Genomic DNA, 22,132 nt, shown 5'->3' on the forward strand with positions numbered 1-22,132 from the left:
TTTGACAGTGAGTGACTGGCCTAGCTTTATTCTTTTCACAGCTGAAAGGATAGACTCTATGCGTGCCGGTGACAGGCGTGCCTGCATCAACATTGAGTCCCACACCACGCCTAGAAAAGTGGTCCTCTGTAATGGAGAAAGGACACACTTTTTGGCGTTTAGCCCTAACCCCAACTCTTTCATGTGGGCGAGAACGACATCTCGATGCCGAACTGCCAACTGGCAAGCACCAAATCTGAAGAAAATCTGTGCAAGAAATCTGTGGCTCGATGTAGTTCGCAAACTACGTCAGGGCCAATTCCCCCGCCCTCATCCATGTCTCCTAACAAATCAGCTTGGTAGGCCTGCAGCAGCGACATTGTGTGAAGGCATGCTGCAGCCTGACCAGCGTCTGAATAAGCTTTACCCACTAGTGATGATGTGGTTCTGACTGGCTTAGTGGGTCATGCCGGGGCCTTTAGGGAAGATGCCGCTTCGGGGGAGAGATAGCTCGCAAGCGTCTCTTCCACTTTTGGCATCTCCCCATGACCGTGCTCTTTATTGTTAGATAAAGAGGAATAATTGGATGTTTGTGCACTATACACTCTGTATGAAACCGGTTTCTCCAACGATCTCGACACCTCGGTGTGGAGATCGGGGAAAACGGTAGCCCCGGCGTTGAGGTTGTGACCGTGATGGTAGAAAGCATTCGTCCAGTTTACTTTTGAAACGAACGTCCTGTTTATCTGCTGGCCAGTCAATACTCAGTCTTTCAACCGCTCTTGTCACAACCTCAACCAGCTCTTCAAATGCATGAGACTGAGGTGGTGAATCCTCAGAATCTCTTGCATCGACACTGACAATGTCCAGTTCCTCAGAACTAGATAGTTGCAGTGTCTGTGCCTCAATCGGGGCGGAAGGAACCACAGCGGTTCCCTGACCCTGAGAGAAGGCACTGGATCTATCAGGTGAAGGCAAAGATAAGGCTGGGCCCGTCTCTAATCCCGCTGATAGATCCATTTGTGAACCCCATATCTGTGATCGCCACTGTGCCTCGGCAGCAGCAGGACCAGAGCCATGGGGAACGCAAGCCTGAGCGTCCTCGCTAAAGAACGCCAGGCGGGATCGGAGTGTCCGCATTGGAAGCACATCACAGTGCTCACAGCCAGCACCCCTCGAGTGCTCCTCACCCAAACAAGCTACACAAAGTAGCTTGTTTGTGTGTCCCCACCCGTTAAATAACGTGGGCAGGAGTGCACACACATCCTGAACTGCTGCTTCCTTGCCATGACTTATATATATATATAAATGTAAAAAAGAAATATATATATATATATATATATATATATACAGTTTCACAATGAGCGCTACTGAAGACACAGAAGCTAGCGCGGCTCTGTTTTGGGTAGGCTTTATAGTTTCCTGGTTCATGACGTCACCCGCCTCTGACGTTCCGTCACACCACTGGACTGATTTTGCATGTGCTTCAAGACATCATCACGCGAAGCGCTCTCTTATCGTCAATCGACGCAGCGTGAGTTCCCTTGACAGGGAACAGCTGTTATAGTGTAACCAATACTGATCGGTTTATATGCAATTCATTAAATATAAATGCATGTAAACACTCTAAATAATTTCAAGTTCAACCCACTAAAATTGAAAAAATTTTTTTAGTTTAATTAGAGATCACTTTTAAATATGATGAAGAAACTGAAAATGTATAAAACTAAACAGAAATATCTATATAATCAAATAGAAATATTATACAAAAATATTGTAAAAGTTAAATGGATGGAAACCTGATGATATGTAATGATATGTTTCATATTTGTTTATGTGTGTGCAAAATATTAATATTTGTTTACATTTTAGTGTATATGTATTTATGTTTAAACTGTAAATATTTAGTTAATCTTTTTTTCTAATTCTAATAAATAAACTAATTTCCCACTGAAGCTATACATGTCCTAAATCTTATACATAAATGCATAATAATTAATTGCAACTGTCCACGAATAAATTATGTGCTGATCAACATACAATCAATGCTTTATGAATGACTAACTGTTTACTAATACATCACAAATGCTTATTGTGTGATTATTCTATAAAGTATTAACCAGAAACCCTCCCTTCTGAACTATAGATGACGCCACTATGACTATGACTTCTCAATCTCTTCCCACATTATCTCTATAACACATAAAACCTCTTTGATACATCAGATAATACACTCTTAAAAAGCTAAAAGCGCATCCTGGCATAACACGCACGGCCTTATGCAACCCGTACCCACACACTAACACCTGCTGCCTCCACTACAAAACCCAATATTGACTTCTGCACAACCAACATCATTATCTGAAAACGATCTTGAAAACATTTTACACCCACTTGCACTATTCATGTACGACACACGTAACGTGCGCTTCTCAAACCCTCACCTCAAAAGCCTCTCACCTCTCTGAGATGAATAACAATCATTTCATATTATCCGGCACGGCTCGGTTTCTGTTAAAATCTTCCACCATTTTTAGTGGCCATGCAGTGTAGGAGAACTATAGTGAGCCCGGCTGCAGGCTCACTGCATGATGTGCGTCGCATGCTAACGCAATTCGTTCACACGTTCCCCTCTTTTTCACACGCTCTACTAGGGGGAGAAGCCAACAACCTTTCCTCCGTCACCGAAAACAGAAGAGAAAGGGGCACAAAGAGAGATATTGTTCAGACCAGGGGAAAGGATCCACTCTCTACGGAATGCTACTCTTTTTTTTTTTTTTTAAGAGTAGAGGATGGAAATGAGGAAGAGGTGCAGAGAGAGAGCGGGACAAAAAGGAAACAAAGTACTTGAATGCTTTATGGGCTCTGTCTGCTATGAAGATGATTGTGACCTTAGCATTAAAGTAACTATAGCCATACCGGCAAATAAGATGTCTAAAGTTATCCATGGCAAGTCTGTGCACTTACAGTGAAGCTAACTCTATTAGCAGACAGACTCTCATTACTGCAGATGGGGGCTCAGATATTTTTATTTAGTTCCTCTATCTCTCCGGACTCCTCTATCTGCAACGTCTTCTCTTACCCTTCCTCTCTTATTCTATCCCTGACTCTCTCCAGTAAACATACTTCACTCTAGCTCCTTCATTCATTCATTTGTTTGTAATTTCCTGAACTAGCAAAGTCACACACTTTCACTTCAAATTAGTTGACTTCAACCATATTTAACTCTTCTTTTGTTTTCCTCTCCCAGTTCTCCATTCTTCCTGAACCATGTTTTCCACTGCTCTTCTCTTTCCCTTTCTGCTTTCTCCATCACTTTCGTTTTCCTGTGACTTCGTTACTGTGTCACATTGGGAACAAATAAGACTGAGAGAGATAGCAGAAGGACAAACACAAAATCCATTTTTTTTCTCTTAATCTTCACACAAACAGTCGCTGATCTCCAGGGCTGCGGGCGGATTTTTTCTCTCAGTTATCCCTCATTTATTTGTTTGTGATCTCTATATCACACAGCCTTAGTCCACAACAAAGAAAACAAAGCACAAAGCCTTGGTCTCGGAGTTCATTTTAATCTGTCACAGTGCCACTAACACACAGCAGGTCAGTCCTGAGCATATGTTAATACATTCAAACACATTGACATTAAAAGGAGCCGTTCACACAGGACATTTTGTTGCGTTAAAATCAGCTAGACAAAGGCCTAGTGGAATAAAACAGAATGCAGGTATCTTTAGATATGGAAAAACGCAAAATACATGTGAGACACATTGCAATGGGCAAAGATGCCATCTAGCACACTTTTCATATGGTCAAAGACGACCGTCTAGCATTTTTTCATAAAAAGCTATTAGGAGTAATCAAGACTTTTCGTGATTGTCACAGATGTTTCTTTACCACATTTTCATGCAAAAAGAGTGAGACTGTGTTATCAATGTGTAATGCAGCAAAATCGGAAAAAGTTAGTTCTCATAGACTTCTTCGGATGTTAAATCAACCAAAGTGCAGTCCAAATTTGACCTACTGACCATATTTTTGGCCAAAGAGTCCTTGATATTGAACTTTCTATACATGCTCGTTGAGTCCTTCTGATATTACAAGAACCCTTCAGAAGTCCAAATTTAACTTATTGTACATATTTCTGGCCAAAGAGTCCTGGAACATTAACCTCTATGCATACTCATAGAAACCATCTGATGTTACATCAGCCATACAGTAGTCCATCACAATGGTCAATGGAATCCCTCTTGCACTTTTTCAGAGAAAAACTATTTAAAAACTGTGAGGCGTTATTGCAGTCTGGGATAGGACAATTCTTAGATTTTCATTGAAAATTTTAAAACCCAGCAATATACATCAAAATGCACACGTTATCAAAAAAACAAAACAATTACAAAACAGACAGACGCAAGAATGCATCCTGTGTGAACAGCCCCCTAACATAGACATGCGCATACATGCAATATGTCCACTCTTCACAAACATGCAAACACAGCAGAAAGATCATGCGCTGAAAGACGGAAAGCGTGATGAGAGATGAAGCACGAGATGAAAAGAACGATGAAGAGATGTCACACCTTCCACACCGAGAAACCAAATGCACATGCATTCTCAGCACAAACCATTTGGTGTGGAAGCTGAATGACACCGATGGCAATGATGATGATGGTCGTTGTGATGAAGAGAAGATAAATCTCTCTCCTACCTGTAAAAACTGGCAGGTTCGTCCCTGCTGGCAGGTCTGTGCTTTGACTAGGGCTTTATCGATATTGACCGTGGCCTTCTGGTACACCTCTCGGGCCCTGCTCACCGTTAGTGTGCTGGACCAGGAGCTCTTCTTGAGGAGCGGCCCAGCCTGGTCCACTGCCGTCGGGCCTCCGAAAGTCAGAGCGCCTCCTGTGGGGTTGGAGCATGTGGAACAACTTCCAATGTCGTTGTTGCTGCGTGAGGTCTTCAGGGATGAGCGTCCCCCTCCTAGGGTGTTGTAGCTCTGTCCCAAGAAGTAGTGGGACTGGGATTTGTCCGGATGGCGGCCCATGGTCATGACTCCAGAGGGTTGATGCTGGTGGTAGAGGCAGATCTCTCTGTCCAGAGTGTCGTCTGAGCTCCAGTAACCAGACCCAGGTGTCCGTGCACGAGGTTTGGGCTCGGAGCGACTGCGCTCCTTGCTCTTTCCCCGCTTGTTGCTAGACGGCTTGTGTAGGGTGCCTACAGTCATTGAGGAAACGTTCGGGTGGGATGCAGCCGTGGCCATTGCATCGGCTGGGATGGCGGGGTCATTTCCGTTGAGGCTGCGCTGACTAGGACCTTCTAGAGAATGTGATTTGGTGAACAGTTTTTGGACAGAGTGTACGAGGTGGCGTATTCGCCCAGGACTGTCGCTGCGCTGGTGTTCGAGCGCCGCCGTCCGTTTGTATTGCAATGTGTGATACCCGTCCTTCCTCACTGTTTGCTGCTGGTCAAACTTCTCCAGAAGGGACGGGGGGATGCCAGCCGGGCCACAAGGGCCGTACCCACCCCCAGTTCCCCCGGTTACACCCCCCGGTCCCACATAGGGCACAATGGCGCATTCGCCCTTAAACTCGTGCTGTGAGCCGTGATGTCGGCGTGGAAATGTGCTGCAAGCCAGATCAGACTGGCACCCGTAGAAGCCCTGGTCAGTCGTGTGGGCTGGGTTGAGGACATAAGGCCGTCGTTCGTGGCGGAGGGTCAAAGAGTCGTAGGACGGGTCACAGTGGGTGAGTGTGTGGTGGTGGCTACGGCTAGAGGACAAGCCTTTCATCGTCATCCTGATACACTCACCCTCTCACAGCCTCATCCACACACAATGTGCCTACTGCAGAAAGACAGATGGACAGAGAGACAAGAGGGCCAGAGTAACGTAGAGGACAAACAGATTATGTGAAATAATGAAAAACAAGAGGAACAAAAGGAGAGAGAAACAAAAACAGAGAGGGAGAAAAAAATATGCATTAAAGATTCAGTTCATACTACATTGTGTCCACTAGAGGACTGATATTCAAAAAACATTTGTAACAATTCAGGGTGTGATGTTACATCCAGACCATCGTGCTAGGGATGTAGATGGTTGCCTAAATCAATAGTAGACTAATCTGTCTGAACTAGACAACTTGTAAAAGTGGACTGGTGTTGGAGCCAACTGGCCCCGATCAAGAACATTTACATGTGTTCTGGTGTACAAAAACAGATAGAATGAGTGCACTAAACTGGAAAAGAACACAGGAGTTTCAAGACACATTTAAAAAAATTGGAGTATTTAACTTGACATGCTGTCTTAACTTGGTGCGACACTCAAAAAAACAATGAGATTTGACAGAATGGCCAAACATGTCTGTCTGAATGTGTATTTCTTTAGCAGGAGTGCTTTAAAGGGGAATCATTTAAAGACCAAGCACACTGTTAGCATACTAAATACAGCATATGCACTGAAAATATATATTGGAAACAAATATATAAATAATAATCAACTCGCCAGCTCATGTTGACCATTGTGACCCATACCCATAATTCTACACTATCATTCAAACGTTTGGGGTCAGTAAGATTTCTTCTTATTTATTTTTGAAATAAATGTAACACTTTTATTCAGAATGGACGCATTAAATTGATCAAAACAGTAGCCTAGACAGACAGTAAAGACTTACATTTCTACAAAATATTTCTATTTGAAATAAAAGCTGTTCTTTTGAACTTTGTATTAAAGAATTGTGAGCAGCTCAACGTTTTTTCACATGGATAATAATAATAAGAAATGTTTCTTAAGCACCAAATCATGTGACACTGAAGACAGAAGTAATGATTCTGAAAATGTAGCTTTGCCATCACAGGAATAAATTACATTTTAAAATATATTAAAATAGAAAATTGTTATTTTAAATTGTAATAATATTCAACAATATAATTTTTTGCTGCATTCTTGATCAAATAAAGGCTGCATTGGGGAGCATAAGATACTTCTTTCAAAAAAATTTGATTGGGAGTATTAATTAATGACTGTGCGCATATGAAAAATCATAATATCACCATTGCTCATTCAAAATGATGTTGATTTGTTGATGTAAATCATATGATGCATAATCATACAGTATATAGGACGGAACAGGAAATGCAGCAGTGTTGTTAGAACACCAACATTAGCATGTGAAAAACCTCTCCAGGCATGCCTCGCCAAATCTGAAGAAAGACAGAGATGAGAGGAGCGAAATATATAGCCAAAGACAGATTAAGACTGAAAGAAAAGGACTGACGCATTTTGCTGTTTATTCAGCTATATCCTGTTTACTGTGTCAAAATGAGAAATCAGTTGTTCATGCTTGAAGTCATTTGTGAGGCTGTGAATTCATTAAGAGCATTTACCAAAAGATCAATGACTGTACTGATCAATGACTTCCAGTGAGATGGATGTTTATACAGAACATGAGCATTCAGCATGTGCTATATCATGGCTAAAGAGCGTTTAGCTTCACCCATGACTATACCATTTGATTTCATACATTATTATTTTTATGAAACAGACCATGATGTGTAGATGGCTCTGAAAAACAAATGTGATGATTCAAAATAATGTCTGAAATATATAAATGCCTTTTTCCAATTTATTACTCAATTTATACCTACAAATAAACAGATAGTGGCTATATATATTCACTCGATCATCTAACTATACGGTACTGTTTTTTAAAATAAATGAATGCTTTTATTCAGCAAGGATGCACTTTAAATTGATTAAAAGTGACAGTAAAGACATAATGCTACAAAAGATTTCTATTTTAGATAAATGTCGATCTTTTGAACGTTCAATTAATCAAAGAATCGTGAAAAAAATGTGTCATAGTTTCCACAAAAATATTAAGCAGCACAACTGTTTTCAACATTGCTAATAATAGGAAATGTTACTTTTAGCACTAAATCAGCATTTTAGAATGATTTCTGAAGGATCATGTGACACTGAAGACTGGAGTAATGATGCTGTGTAAAGCATGCTAAGTCACACACACACACACACACACACACACACACACACACACACACACACACACACACACACACACACACACACACACACACACACACACACACACACACACACACACACACACACACACACACACACACACACACACACACACACACACACACACACACACACACACACACACACACACACACATTCTGAAATGTGCATTAAATGAAGAGGCATTCACCCACACAGTCATGATAAGCACGTATACAAAGACTATTAAAACTTTTATCTTCTAATAAATCTCATTTACACACTCCTCATGCTGTGTGGTGACTCCTGCCTGACATTGTCTATGAGTGTGTGAAAGCTGGCATAGAGTAAATCTCTTGCCTTATTACTACATCTCTCTCTGTCTTTGTAAGAACGGCAAGACTGAACTGAAGATGAAGAAAACAGAATAATTAATTGCTTTTATCCCTTTCTTTGATAACAGATGAAGTCAAACTAATCTTCTCCCAAGACAAAGTTAGAACACATATCCAAATACACTTATTTACAAGCAACTTTGTTTTGTTTTGATGAAATATGCAAATCCATGAGCGTGTAAGTTCAACCGATTGATGGGAGAGCTGAAACAAATGTAAAGTGTATGATTATTTAATGAGACTGATAAATAAACCATAGCGTCTGTGTTTCTGATGAAATCTTTATAGAGGATGTCATGCCATGCATTATATTAATGCATGAGCTGCCAGTGAGTGTGTTCAAATGTTGTAGTCTTGGCAGAAAAATTGCTTGATGTTTATGTCTTTTCCCAGAGGAAATAGATTTCTCTGCTTTCTCTCTTCTTAGTGAGGCATATATAACTCTGAAAATAAAAGAAAAATGAAAATGTGCATTCGTCTGTACTTCTTAGTTGAGGTAGGAACACAAAAAAAAAAAAAAAAAAAAAAATTGGTATTCATTAATATAGCAAACAGCTCCAAAAAGGCAAAAGCTCTTAAAATATAATATAGTATACAACTTATTCTGCACTATATTCATATCTGAAATTCACTGGGAAAAAAAACACTAGAAAACAAATCATTGACGTCAAACTTGGTGCAACGTGTCTTGAGGGGTCAAGTTTAAATGTACACAAGAATAAATGAGATTACTTGAATAAAGACCACCAAATGTTTAATTGTGTCCATCTGTGTGTATGTGTGTGTGTGTGTGTGTGTCTGTCTGTGTGTAAGTATGTGTGCTTGATACATCCTCATAACGGCTCATATTTGAGTTGTTGTGTAAGGCTGAGCTCATTCATTGCCCCCTGAAGCATTTCAGATGCATCCTAGTGGAACTTGCTATAAATTAGACTGAGTGGAAATCCATAAATAAAGATGCTCATCTTGTACTTTCTACTGCACTCAACTCACACTAGAGCTTTACAATTCTTCCTGCTCACTTCCTCATCCACACTACTTTGTTCTTCACCCTCTAATAACTGCAATTATTGTCCTTACTCAAATGTATTAGTGGTGGTTTTTAAGGCAATGTCATACTTAGGGTTAGGGATTTGAACAAAGCATTAACATTAAAAATTAAACTTGTGCTCGTAAATCACCCAGCATCATTTGAGCAATGGGCATGAATGATGCCTCAAATTATGTGGCTACTATGTCGAATACTTTAGCAACCACATAACAATGCTCTAGTAATCACCCAGAACACCCTCACAACCACATAGCAACACCTTTATAACTACTCTAGCAACCACAAAGCAATGTTCTAGCAACTACACAAAATGCCCTAGCAACCACATAGCAACACCCTGGCAACTATCAGAACACCCAAGCAACCACATAAAATGCTTTAGTAATCACCCATAACACCCTCACAACTAAATTGCAACAGTTATAACCGCCCAGAACACTAGCAACCACATAACAAAGCTCTAGTAACTACTCAAAACGACCTAGCAACCACACAGTAACACCTTAGCAACTATCAGAACACCCTGGCAACCACATAACAATGCTCTAGTAATCATCCAGAACACCCTCCCAACTACATAGCAACACCTTTATAACTACATAAAAATGTTCTAGTAACTACTCACAATGCCCTAGCAACCAAACAGGATTGGGGAAGCTTTTGAGTGGGCAACCCTAACAACCGCAAACAGCTATGTTTCCCCAAAGCATTGTGAGCCTAAAGTAGAGCATTGTGGTTGCTTGGGTGTTCAAGTAGATCATTGAGACCATTAGTGCCAATGAGTTTTGTGAACTGGGCTTATTATATTTTTGGGAAGCACAGCTCAAAACAGATTAGCAACCTCCTAGCAATGCCCTAGCAACCACCCAAAACACAAAAATAAAATCTTAGGAACCACTAAAATTCCCAAGAAACTGTGTAAAATTGTGGCAGCAAATTTTGCACGGGCAGACATAGCAACTACTCCTAACTCCATAGCAACCACACAGGACTGTGGCAACAACATTTGCAAAATATATTACAAATATCTTTAGCTGACCTTTTTTTGTTCCTCCCTCGTCTTCCTCTCTCTATTTTGGTTTCATTGAAGTACGCTTTAAAACAATCAAACTATGCTGACAGATGAAACGACAGCCAAGAGTTTCTCTCTCCGGGCCAAACTAATTACGCTGGCTGTCATTAATGAGAGCAGCACCAAGTCACTCTTTGAGTTACACACACTCTGACACACTCTATGAAAAATTTCTTGCTGCAGATCTGTTTGATCAAAGAAAACAAACACAAGAGGAAGAGACACAAAGACAGAGAGAGGGGATGTGTGCAAAGAAGTGCTCAGTAATCACTATGTCAGATTTTAGCACAGCTAAATGATTTCTGAGTAACCGACCTTACTCGTGAAGAATAACAACTGCAAATAAACTTGAGCAACACAGATGATGGAACACATTTAATGAAATCAAAAGCAACGTTATGTGTGTGTCCGCGCATGTCTATTAGGACATATAGGATCCCTCAACTTGCTTTTATTGACCATTTATTAATGAATACTCACTTGTTCATTAAATATTTAAGCTAATTTGATTAAACCTTCAGAAGTCTCAGCTTCATTGAACACATAGTAGAGTTTGGCACATCGATTATCTAAACAAAGCTCTGGTAGTAAAAATATAATGACTTTTAATTTGAAATACTTAATCTTTATATGCCACTTGAACAAATTTCCCTTATGCCTGCTACAGACTGTGCGATTTCGGCAATCCTATAAGATCACACTGTACAACAAATCACACTGTACGACATGGATCTAATAAACTTGGGTATGTATGTAGACTGTACGATGATGACACCTATTGAATCGTAGGCTACGGAGCAAGTTAGTATAGAAGAATAAAACGTCATCAGCATGCTCTAGTGGTAAACAAACAGAACAAGATGAATCACATTTTGGCAATTGTGGATTTTATGTGTGCCGAAGAAAAGAGGAGGAAGCGAAAGAGGAGAATATGGATGCGGCCATAGCTAGGGAAAAGAGGCCAAATTGGCATGCAAATTTAGCAAATGGAGCTTAAGGGAAGTAGTTTTAAGTTTAAGCACCATGCCACATTGATCAATAAACCATTTATTGGCTAGTCAGTAGACGTAGATCATAGTAGCAAACAAACTGTGAGATGATCATGCAAAATTTCTGACACTGTCAGATCTTTGGTCGCAAGACCGTGACGACGACCGACTTTGAACCTCTCTCACTGTATGACGTAGGACCACTGTTTAGGAGCCACGACCACAGAAAAACGCCACGATTGGTAATCTTTCGTCTGGGACAGCCCAACACTGTACGATTTGGCCATCTGAGACAAATGTTAAGAATCCTAAAATATTCCTCTGATTCTAGGCAAAAACCTGAAGTCTTTGATCGCTAGTTTGACATGTTCACCAACAGCCGATTAATGACCGTAGTAATAAAATTTTACCTCAGATGAAATTCTGGCAGTGTCAGAAGATTTCTTGCACAGTCCTGCAGTGTGGCTTCTCCTACGACACTCGTCAAATCAAAAACCAATAGGAGCACCAAACCTGAGATTACAAACCACCACTTGCTCCAAACACATCGCCTTCATTTGTTCCATTTTTCTTTTTAAGACAAGCCATGATCAAAATTAACACTAGAATTGTTTTTGTTTGCTAGCCACCATTGCAATCCAGCATGTAATGCAGCTCACAGTAACGTGTCACGGATGAGTTTTCTTGCATCCATACGTTTTAAATTAATCTTGACTGCCTTACAGTCTGACATTAATGGCAACTGAGATCTTACAGTGTGACATGGCTTACAGTCGTAACGGACTATTATAAACATTTACATGCCACACTAGATCATCTACATCAGTGGTTAAAAAAAAAGAAGTGGTTCTTCTTCCCTTAGTGGGCACTATTAAGAAATAATAAATCCACAATACTGTTCAAACGTGAAAAATGTAACAATTTTGGGCTTTTTAAATAACTTAATAAATGATTCAGTAAAGACAGACAATTATAATGTTTACAGTATATTCATTTCAAATAAATGCTGTTCTTTTGAAAATTCTATTCATAAAAAAATCCTGGAAAAAAAGTTTCCACAAAAATAATTATATTTCGCACTATTACTGTTTTTTAACAGTATTTTTTAATCAAATCTATGCGACGGCAGTCATATTGCGCCAGAACGCCCATCACACACCAGTTTATTGGTGGAGAGGAGACAGAGTGATGAAGCCAATCAGTATATGGGGATGATTAGGAGGCCATGATGATGGATAGAGGCCAATGGGCAAATTGGGATTTTTTATGACCACAGAGTGTCAGGACCTTGTTTTAACGTCTCATCCAAAGGACAGTGTTTGTTACAGTATAGTTTCCCCATCAATATACTGGGGTGGTAGGACCCACACAGACCACATGGTGAGCACCCCCTGCTGGCCTCACTAACACCTCTTCCAGCAGCCACCTAGTTTTCCCAGGAGGTCTCCCATCCAGGTACTGACCACACTCAACCCTGCTTAGCTTCACTGGGCAACCAGTTTTTGCAGTATGGCTGCCGGTTGAGCTGCGCTAAAGATGAAGAGTTGTTTTCGCTGTTCTTTCCACCTCAGAACAAAATTGTCCTAAGGCAGACAAACTAAGAGTGGTTAAAATTTATTTTAAACACTGTTTCTAAACATTATAACTCCAACATTTGTCTGTGCGCTGCACATTTTCTGCACACTTCCAGAACCTAAGAGAATACAATGCAGGCTACACACACAAAAGCGGTTCCCGTTTTGTCTGGACAATCTGTTGTTTATGGATCACAACTTGTAAATATGTCTAATTATTTGTAGTTGTGTTTTCTATTACCAGTTCCAATTATAAGTTTTATGTATGCCTCCGCTAGCCTGCTAACTAACATTACAGTATTGATGTAGTGTTTACTTTAGCTTTTGTAAGCTCCTGCTTTTGTAAGACTGTTCACTGCCCCTTAGGAAAATGATCCATGGTTTTGTGATCGATAACTGTTTGTATTACCATAGTTTTCTGACAAATATGATTAAATGGTGGATAACATAGTATCTATAATCTATAAGAAAATGACAAAAAAAATATATCACTCTGAAAAGTCCTGTGAAATCCGTGCTTGAAATCCGTTCAGCACGATCCTCTTATTCGTAAACATTGGCGGGGTCTGAATCAGGCTTGAATTGTTTTGAAATTGACTCCATTTAAAGGCATACTATGCAGTTTCCGTTTTGGTCAAACAGCGACCCCTAGAGTCACTGTGGAGTACTTGTATTTAACGTTACTGTCGTAAATACCACTCACTCAGAGCCGTCTCTGCACTCACGGCCTGATCCCCTCCCCCCTGTATACCGGTACCGGTTCAGTAGGATGGAAGCGTCGGACATCGAACAGGCACAGATAGACTCCAAAGATGTCTACTGACCAGGTAATGTTTCACGATTTCATACAAATAGTACATGCCATAAAGCATGTCGTGATTCTCGCAAGATTTGGTGGGGCGCCACCTCTCAAACTTGCATTGCTGGTTTTGCCAGCGGCGAGAGAGGCGCTAATCATGTAAAATATGTGAAAAATAATGCGATTTATAATGCGATTTTTTAACAATTAAGCATGAAAACATATTCTAGTATAACCCAAAAACAAAATCAAGACTTTGTGATGTTAGGACCTCTTTAAGAACCACATTCTACAAAAAAATTCTCAACTTTAAATGAAAAATAATTATGGCAGTCCAGACTGAACTCAAAAGCAAAAACCTTTTCACAGAAATAAACAATCTATTACGAAACACTACCAACAAACCTGTATGCACATAAGCGTGGAGGTGTAAACCACATTACGCCTGAACAAAAAAGTGGGTTGCTTGCTAATTGGTTCTGTGACTAAATAAAAGCGCCCTTCCATTTTGAATCCTGTGACCTGCCATCCGTTTGTACCATAACAACATATTGTTCCGACCAGTGAGCAATTTTCTCTCCCTATCTTCTTTTTTTCCTTTCAATAAAGCCCAATAAAGACAACTATAAATAATCTCACGGTGGAAATTGAACGTGGTCGTTTTTCTCCTCACCATGGCAACAAGCCTTTTCCCCCCCATCGCCTCACCCAACAGCACATTGCTCGTGAACTCATGAGGAGTTGGTGAGCAAGTGATACTTAGTGTGAAAAAGCAAGTTGCCATTTCAGTAACAGGGTTAATAGGGAATGGCAGGAGCTTCATGCGGGAAAGATTCTCAGACGAGGACATTCTATTATTGGCATTTTGTGGAAAGATGGCAACATGCTATGATTTGGACTATAGTATGAATTATAAATGAGGACGTTCGGTCATAGTTTTGGATGTGTGTGTGTGTGTGTGTGTGTGTGTGTGTGTGTGTGTCTGTGTCAGCAGCATGTGTTTGTGAGATCTCTGTTTGCATGTGTGTTAGAAATGTCTTGTGGGTGATATGTACAGTTGGCTGAGAGTGCAATAACAGGCTGCTGATGGGGCTGACGGAAACCATCAGGATCAAACTGACTAGTGAAGCAGAGATACAGCCGAGGGGACCGACACAACACAAACTTCACCCAACAGATTATAAACAACAGTCTAAACACTGCATGCGACATGCTAAACTTGCTACACATTTCACGCTACAAACGGCATATTTTTCTGAAAAACACAGTGCAATGTTTGTTATAAACAACCCAATTTTCCTCGGATGAACACTAATGAAGATAATGTACAGCATAGCCTTTCGGCATCCAATCAGAATACACCTCAATAATAAATAAAATAAAAAGACCAAAACAAGGAAAACAAGATGAAAAGAAGAAATGTGGAAAAACATTTCTGGTATTAGAGGATTTGGAGAGTTCAAAGGAAGGTCTGTCATACATTTCTTATAAATAAAACATAAGGAAAACAAAGTGACCAGACTTTAGTTCAGTGGTCAAGATATTATTGACATTTCCAGGGTTATAAATTATGAATAAATAAAGGTTTTGTGTATTTTTATCATGGTATGTCATACTCTGTCATACTACTTTAAATTAGATTTCGTTATCATTGCACATTTATGAATGGCACAGACTGTTACTCATGGCCAGATTTCTCAGCCTTTAAGGAAAAGTTTTCCGTCTTTTTGACCAAATTAAAAATAAAATAAAAACATGCCGGATAATTCAAAAGGATTTCTTGAATTTTGACAGAAACAACCAATAATGAACTTAATTTAACCCAGAGGCATCCCTAGGTCGATTTTAGGAGGGATTTCAGCCCCACAAAAAAGTTTGCGATTATCTCCATAATCTGTACATGAATTATAGATCGCCTTATTCCCCTTTAAAACTCCCATGAAAAAGGCGGAAGGCTTCGGCTCCTCCCTATATTTTAGTCTGCGTTATTCAGCATGCTCTTCAATCCTGCTGCCCAACGCAGCGACAACAGCAGCAGAGGACAAGGTGTGTGCATTTATTGATAGATTATCATGACACCTACATCTGTGCAGTTTACATAATGTGATGCGGCAGCAATACAAGACGGTTTCCCAATTCCCATCCACTGTAATACATTCTTTCACCCCCCATCACAGTTGTTTTCCTCCAGCGAAAATGAAGGCATACCTTAGAAAACGACCCTGATGCTATTTTCATTTGAAATTGTAATTTTTTAAATAAACATAAAAAAAAAATCAGTGTTCTAAAATGTGCTCATCTGCTTTTCTGTAGTATGCATTATTAGTATGGTGTTTACTGAGTTTGATAATATCACTTATTTATTTTAATATCAGTCTAACGCATCAAGCCATGTTAGCGTTTCAGAGCGTCCCCGAGGACACGGGTTTCGTGACATCATCGTGTACAATAGAAGTCCCATTTCATTGGCTAGGCGCCAACCAATAAAACGGCTCCTTTGAACATGCGTGTGCGTGTGACATAACGCCCCCTCCCGGAAGGCGTGACCTCATGGTTAGGTGAGGAGAAGGAGAAGGCTTAGGAGGAGGGTGTGGAAATGGTGTAGGGATGGTGACAGGAGATGGAGAATGGATGGTGATGGCAGGCGGCGGAAGAATGGTGACAGATAGACAACGACGAGCCCACGGCGGTGATGATGGTGTATGTCCGATGGCACAGACCCAGAGCGCAGTGACGAGGCAGGGAGGAGCCAAGGTGGTGTAGAGAGTCTGGGGGATGACCAACAGAGCCAGAGCCGGATGGATCCTAGGGCGCAGACGGAGAGCTGATGGAGAAGAGCGACATCGCTGGCACGGCAGGCCTAGGTGATGCCGCGGCGATGATCGTCTGAGGAAGAGCCAGATTGCCCGAGGACTGAGGCGATGCCGCTGTGATGGAGGGCCGAGGTTTACCCGAAGGGGAGGAGGAGCCCGCTGCAGCCGTAGGGGTGGAGGAAAGGAGCGTAGTGGAATATCCGCAAGTCCGTGGCGGAGGTGGTGTGACAACTGACCAATGGGGAACCGGTGGGACGAGGGAACCCGGTAGAGTCGAAAGGCAGAGGGTGTCTGGTGGAGCCGGATGTGGGAGGAGCCAAGGATCCACTGGATCTCTCCGCTCAGGCGCTAATGGCGGTTGAAGGACCTGCGGCTCGACATGACTGCTTGGCATTGCAGGAGATGGTAAAGGGCTGAAAACCTCCAGCAGAGGCGGGGCTTGAGGACTGGCTGAGCAGGGCGGTGAAGGAGGTAGATGGAGATTTGAGAGGGTTGAAGATAACATTACATTGTTCATGCAGGTGTCTAAAAACAGCGATGAAGGTTCTAATGAAACAGATAAAGAGTCTATTGTGCTGTCTAAAAACAGTGATGGAGGTTCAGAAGAACATATCAAAAGTTCATATAGTCCATAGTGCTGTCCAGAAACAGCGATGAAAAAACAGAAATGGGGTGGGATAGGGTGAGAGTTGATACCTCCATGCTGAAGTCCATCAGCCAGTCCTCAGTCTCAATTTCCACCAGTATACCATCGACCACTGATGTTGTGGGCTCACACCCCTGGTCAGACTCACTGGGGGGCTCCTCTTGTGGGGCGAGGGTCCACGCTGACCTCTTATCTTTGGGCTCTGGCTGACGTATCGCGGAGAGTGGTAGCTCTCGGTCTGCACACACGATTCCTCCGTGGTCTATGGTGGTGGAACGGGCTCTGGGTCCGGCTGTGTTCTGGACAGGGGATAAACACTCTCCAGACACAGGATGATAGCATCCCTCCAGTTCAATCCAGAGGTGTCTGGGAGGTCTGTGGGATGTGGTATTTCACTGATCCAGAACAGTGACTTCAGGGTTTTGTCGCCAAAGGGGCTGGTGACGGCAAGAAGGCAGAATTGTCCAGTGAAGGTAAAAAAGTCCAGGTTTTCATGAGCAATAATAGAAAACCATGCTGCATAATCCATTTGGTCGGTCGATCTGTCACAAGACTGAACACAGAGAAACTAAATACACAGAGATAACAAACTAAATGATGTGCAGCTGTGGTATATATATAGGCCTATACATATATATATACACACATATACATAATATATACATACATATACATATATATATATATATACACATATGTGTGTGTGTGTAGCAAATTACACATTATTTTACTTTGCATATTATTTCCCAGAAAAGATGCATGGTGTCTTTCTAGATTATCTTGATATATTTTTCATTTAGATCACGGCAGGAGACACATAACGTCATCCTCGCAGGAGAACATTTAACATGTGTTAGCCTGAATTAATGTGAAATTGCATAACCAGTTGAGCTCCTAATTCTCAGGAAAGCTAAAACGACAATTATGAAAATGGAAATGGAAAAACAGGAAGTAGGAGGTGGAAGCAAAATAGGCACAAAAACAAAACAAAAAACAAAGCAATAAAAAAACACAATCCACTCAATACAAATCCAATTGTGGGGATTTAGCATTAGCAGAAGCTTAGCATGTTCAGGTCAATGGGTGAATAATCTGATGTGACATAAGTCTCTGTGGTTTTCTTCTAATAATGTACCAGCTCCTCAGTCTCTTAGCGCTGGTGTGCAGGTCAGTTTAACTTTTAAAACAGGTTAATAGACTGAACTCCCTGTGCTCTTTTGACATAAGGAGGGCAGATGTGTCAGGAAATATTTGATCTCCAGTAGTACATTAAAAATAAGGGGGGAAAGCTCATCGTTTTAAATGTTGAAAAGTAGACTCTAATGAGAGAGCTGCTTTTGAATATCAAGCTATGGGAGTTTAAATGTGTACATGTGTGTGAGGCATCATATTACAAACTGAAATATTAGATTTAAAGGATGAGACCATAAACCGAGGTCCTGACTCTCTGTGGCCATTAAAAAATCCCATCCAAATCCTGGCCAAATTTGCCCATTGGACTCTGTCCATCAACATGGCTTCCTAATCATCCCTATATATAATGATTAGCTTCATCACTCTCTCTCCTCACCACCAATAATATGGTGAGTGGTGGTCGTTCTGGCGCAATCTGACAGCCGTCGCTTCATCCAGGTGGATGCTATTGGTGGTGGTTGAGGAGATTCCCCCTTCTATGTAAAGTGCTAGAGTGCGAATTATTATTATCATTATAAAGGCACAGTATGTAATTTTCACAGCTAGAGGTCGCATATTCCGAAATCACAAATCATGTTCATGAATGAGGTAATAAAGTTTTATAACCGCTGCATTTGATCACATGATTTTATTTCATTCTAATGAATTAGATGCAAGTAACGTATAGTTTAATGCTAAATTACTACTCATACATGTAACTTTATTTGTCGAATTAAATGGTTGGGTAAAGTAGCACAGTTATAGACCTTATGCGCCAGAGAAACGAGGGCGCCGCCATCTTTAGAATATTGTCTTTGAACTTCCGTTTTTGTAGTCGCTCTGTATATTTCTATGGCATTGCAAGGAGTAATTAGCTTTTGAAGTGGATTTACTTAATGTAAAGTTAACGAAAGTTATCATGAAGATTGTAATGTTTAAAGCAGATGTCTTAACAAATGTCAGTAGACCGGGAAGATTTTAAAACGAGCCGTTCATTCATAAATACGCAAGATCGCTGTGAAAATACAGACCGGAAGTCAAAAGACAACAAGCGAAGCGCTGAAAAGGGGCGGGGCTACATAAGGTCTATACATGTTTAAAACTTACTGACTTACTATTTATGTATAACACAAACTGCAGTTGATTACACTGTCATTCACCAGACTTGTTAAACAGTGTTAGGAAATGCAACACCGATATTGATCCTCATTTTATTTCTCCTCTTGTCCAAAATTAACTTGGGTCATTTGATAAAATTGTATGGGTTCGGGTCATTTTGACCCACGAAGGAAGGATTTGTTAAAGAATGTATGGAGAGGATGAGGGTTCAATTTCAGTCTGTTCTTCACACAAAGCTATCTTATGTCTTCAGAAGACTTGAAATATAGAGTATGGGTCAAATTGAGTTTTTTATGGAGCATTTTTTGTCACTTTTGATACACAGAAAATACCACACTGTGCATTCTGTTTATGCATTCCATGGAAGAAAGGAAATCGTACAGCTTTGGAACACACGACACGAGCACATGACAGAATTTCCTTTTTTGAGTGAAGTGTTCCTTTAATTCCCACAGACTGGCATTAAAAAAAAATCCCTCTGCTTTTCTTCTGATTTAGCGGTGTGATTAAACAGAAGCCGAAAGCGAAACACTATTGAGCAAACAGCTGCTCTAGATTTCATGTGTGAGTACAATCATATCTGCAAAACAGGAACAAACACGAACATATTCTCCAAGAGGCTTTCACACTCACATTCTCTCATATTTCATAGCTTTCGTATATTAAAAAATTGTGTTTAGTTCCTGAAGAAAAACCCACTGAGAATCACAGCTATAAAAGGGGGATATGTTTTCTATTAGGTCCCTTTGTTGCAGTGATATAACCAGAGCTTTTGGCCTCTGCTTGGTCTCTGCAGGAGGAGCTTGAGTGGCAGGACTGTTAACGTGTTATGACACTTCAGGAAGCCACTGTGCCCTGTGTATGATGACTACAGACACAAGCCTCTCTGCAGAGAATGAAGACAGAGAGCGAAAATAAGGAGGTAAGAGATGGAGGGATGCGTTGGGAAATAAAGGAAGAGAGGAGGGTGTAATAGTCTTTTGTTTCCCATGGCTGTTGGGTTTCAAAGCCGCTCTCGTGACATCATTACCCCGTTTGTACTGTACACCTCTCAGTCTGTCCCCGCGGCTATAGCCTTCATCATGGCATCCAAATGCCCCATAAAACCCAAGGACGCAAACTGACAGACATACACACGCACACTTTCTTGTGCTCTCATTCTTTAGCACATACTTTCATGCAGAGGCTGAGTGAAAGAAGAAAAAATAGGAAGAGGTAGATGGTACAACCTTTTTCGAAGGCAGCAAATGTTCAAAAATGCAAATGCATATGAATTCTCATGACTAGTCCGCCATAGCGAAGAACAAAACCCGAGAGGAAATGCAGTTGAAATGCCCAAAGTGGAATTGTTCTAATACAAAGCCTTTGCACATGAAAAGCGCCACTGAATATCAGAATGCAGGAATAATGTGAAAGAAGTGGTAGAATGTATGTGGGAAGATTCTCTCAGATGGTGAAAACAATAAATTATCATAACAATAAACATATCAAAAAGTCTAGAAACATAACTTTCTTGCATGCTCTTGCATTCCGTTCAAAGTCGGATGTGGGATATTCCAACTTGATATAAGACTTTTGTTGTCAGATGCTCACAAGATGAATATAATATGTAAAGCATTTGCTGTAGCATTTGTTTTTCAGGACAATTCTGGCATGCAAAGGCAAAAACAGAAACACTACAACTAAGAAAAATGGTTTCAAAGAATTTCAAACGAATTTAAATAGTTACAGAAAAGATCACAATCTAAAAGATGCAGTATTAGACAACAATTTTGACAAGATGAGTGGTAGCCGAATTATTAACAGAGAAGATCTTCAATTACTATCATACATCAATAGTTTCCAAGTTGAAGTTATTGGAGTTGAATGGAACACAAAAATGTTCTTCAAGCTTTCGTTTGAGGCTACTCAGTTGTAATAACAGCAGTTATTATCACTGCAAGATACTGTACATCGTCTAAAGTTGTGGTCACATTAGCAAAATTTAGGAGAAATGTTATGGAGTTTTTATAAATGTTTTTTTTAATGCTTATTGTCAATGCTGTAGCAATGCTTAGCTCACACAGTCACTTTCAAACCAAGCAGTTTTCTGTTAGTCAACCCAGTGAATCCGCGTGACCTGTGAACCTGCTGCAAATTCTGCCAGTGGAAATCTTTCGCCCTGGCGCAAAATTCCAATTGAAATGACTTCATTGAACAATGTTAAATGTGACCGCACCAAAAAATAATGTCAGTAGTAGGGATGCACCAATATGAACATTTTGGCCGATAACCGATAATTCTTTATATCGAAAGCCGTTCACCGACATAGGCCTATTGGCCGATAAATCTGAATCCCAATTTTTTTTATATAATTTTTGAGAGCCTGGTTACAAAACAAAAATTTTCACCATTGAGATCCATGTCCCAAGCACACAATTATAATTATGTTCTCATTATAATTGTATGTAGCCTATACGATGTAGTGACATATGCACGTAAATTCCAATCATATTTCAAGCAATTCAAAAC

General features: G+C 40.6%; 1 protein-coding gene across 5 annotated transcripts in view; it reads right to left on the bottom strand.

The window, feature by feature from the left end:
* dlgap1b (discs, large homolog-associated protein 1b) overlaps positions 1-22,132 on the bottom strand; it is a 156,910-nt gene that overhangs the window by 47,422 nt on the left and 87,356 nt on the right. For 3 of the 5 annotated variants that reach the window (XM_082183314.1, XM_082183317.1, XM_082183313.1), the window contains one exon: positions 4,682-5,812. In XM_082183314.1, the coding sequence (XP_082039440.1) occupies positions 4,682-5,764 (1,083 nt within the window). In that variant the 5' untranslated portion in view covers positions 5,765-5,812. The remainder of the gene's footprint in view (positions 1-4,681; positions 5,813-22,132) is intronic. The other 2 variants (XM_082183316.1, XM_082183315.1) reach the window with 1 other exon arrangement.

The sequence above is a fragment of the Leuciscus leuciscus genome (genome assembly GCF_965113295.1).
Source record: "Leuciscus leuciscus genome assembly, chromosome: 11".
Classification (NCBI taxonomy): domain Eukaryota; kingdom Metazoa; phylum Chordata; class Actinopteri; order Cypriniformes; family Leuciscidae; genus Leuciscus; species Leuciscus leuciscus.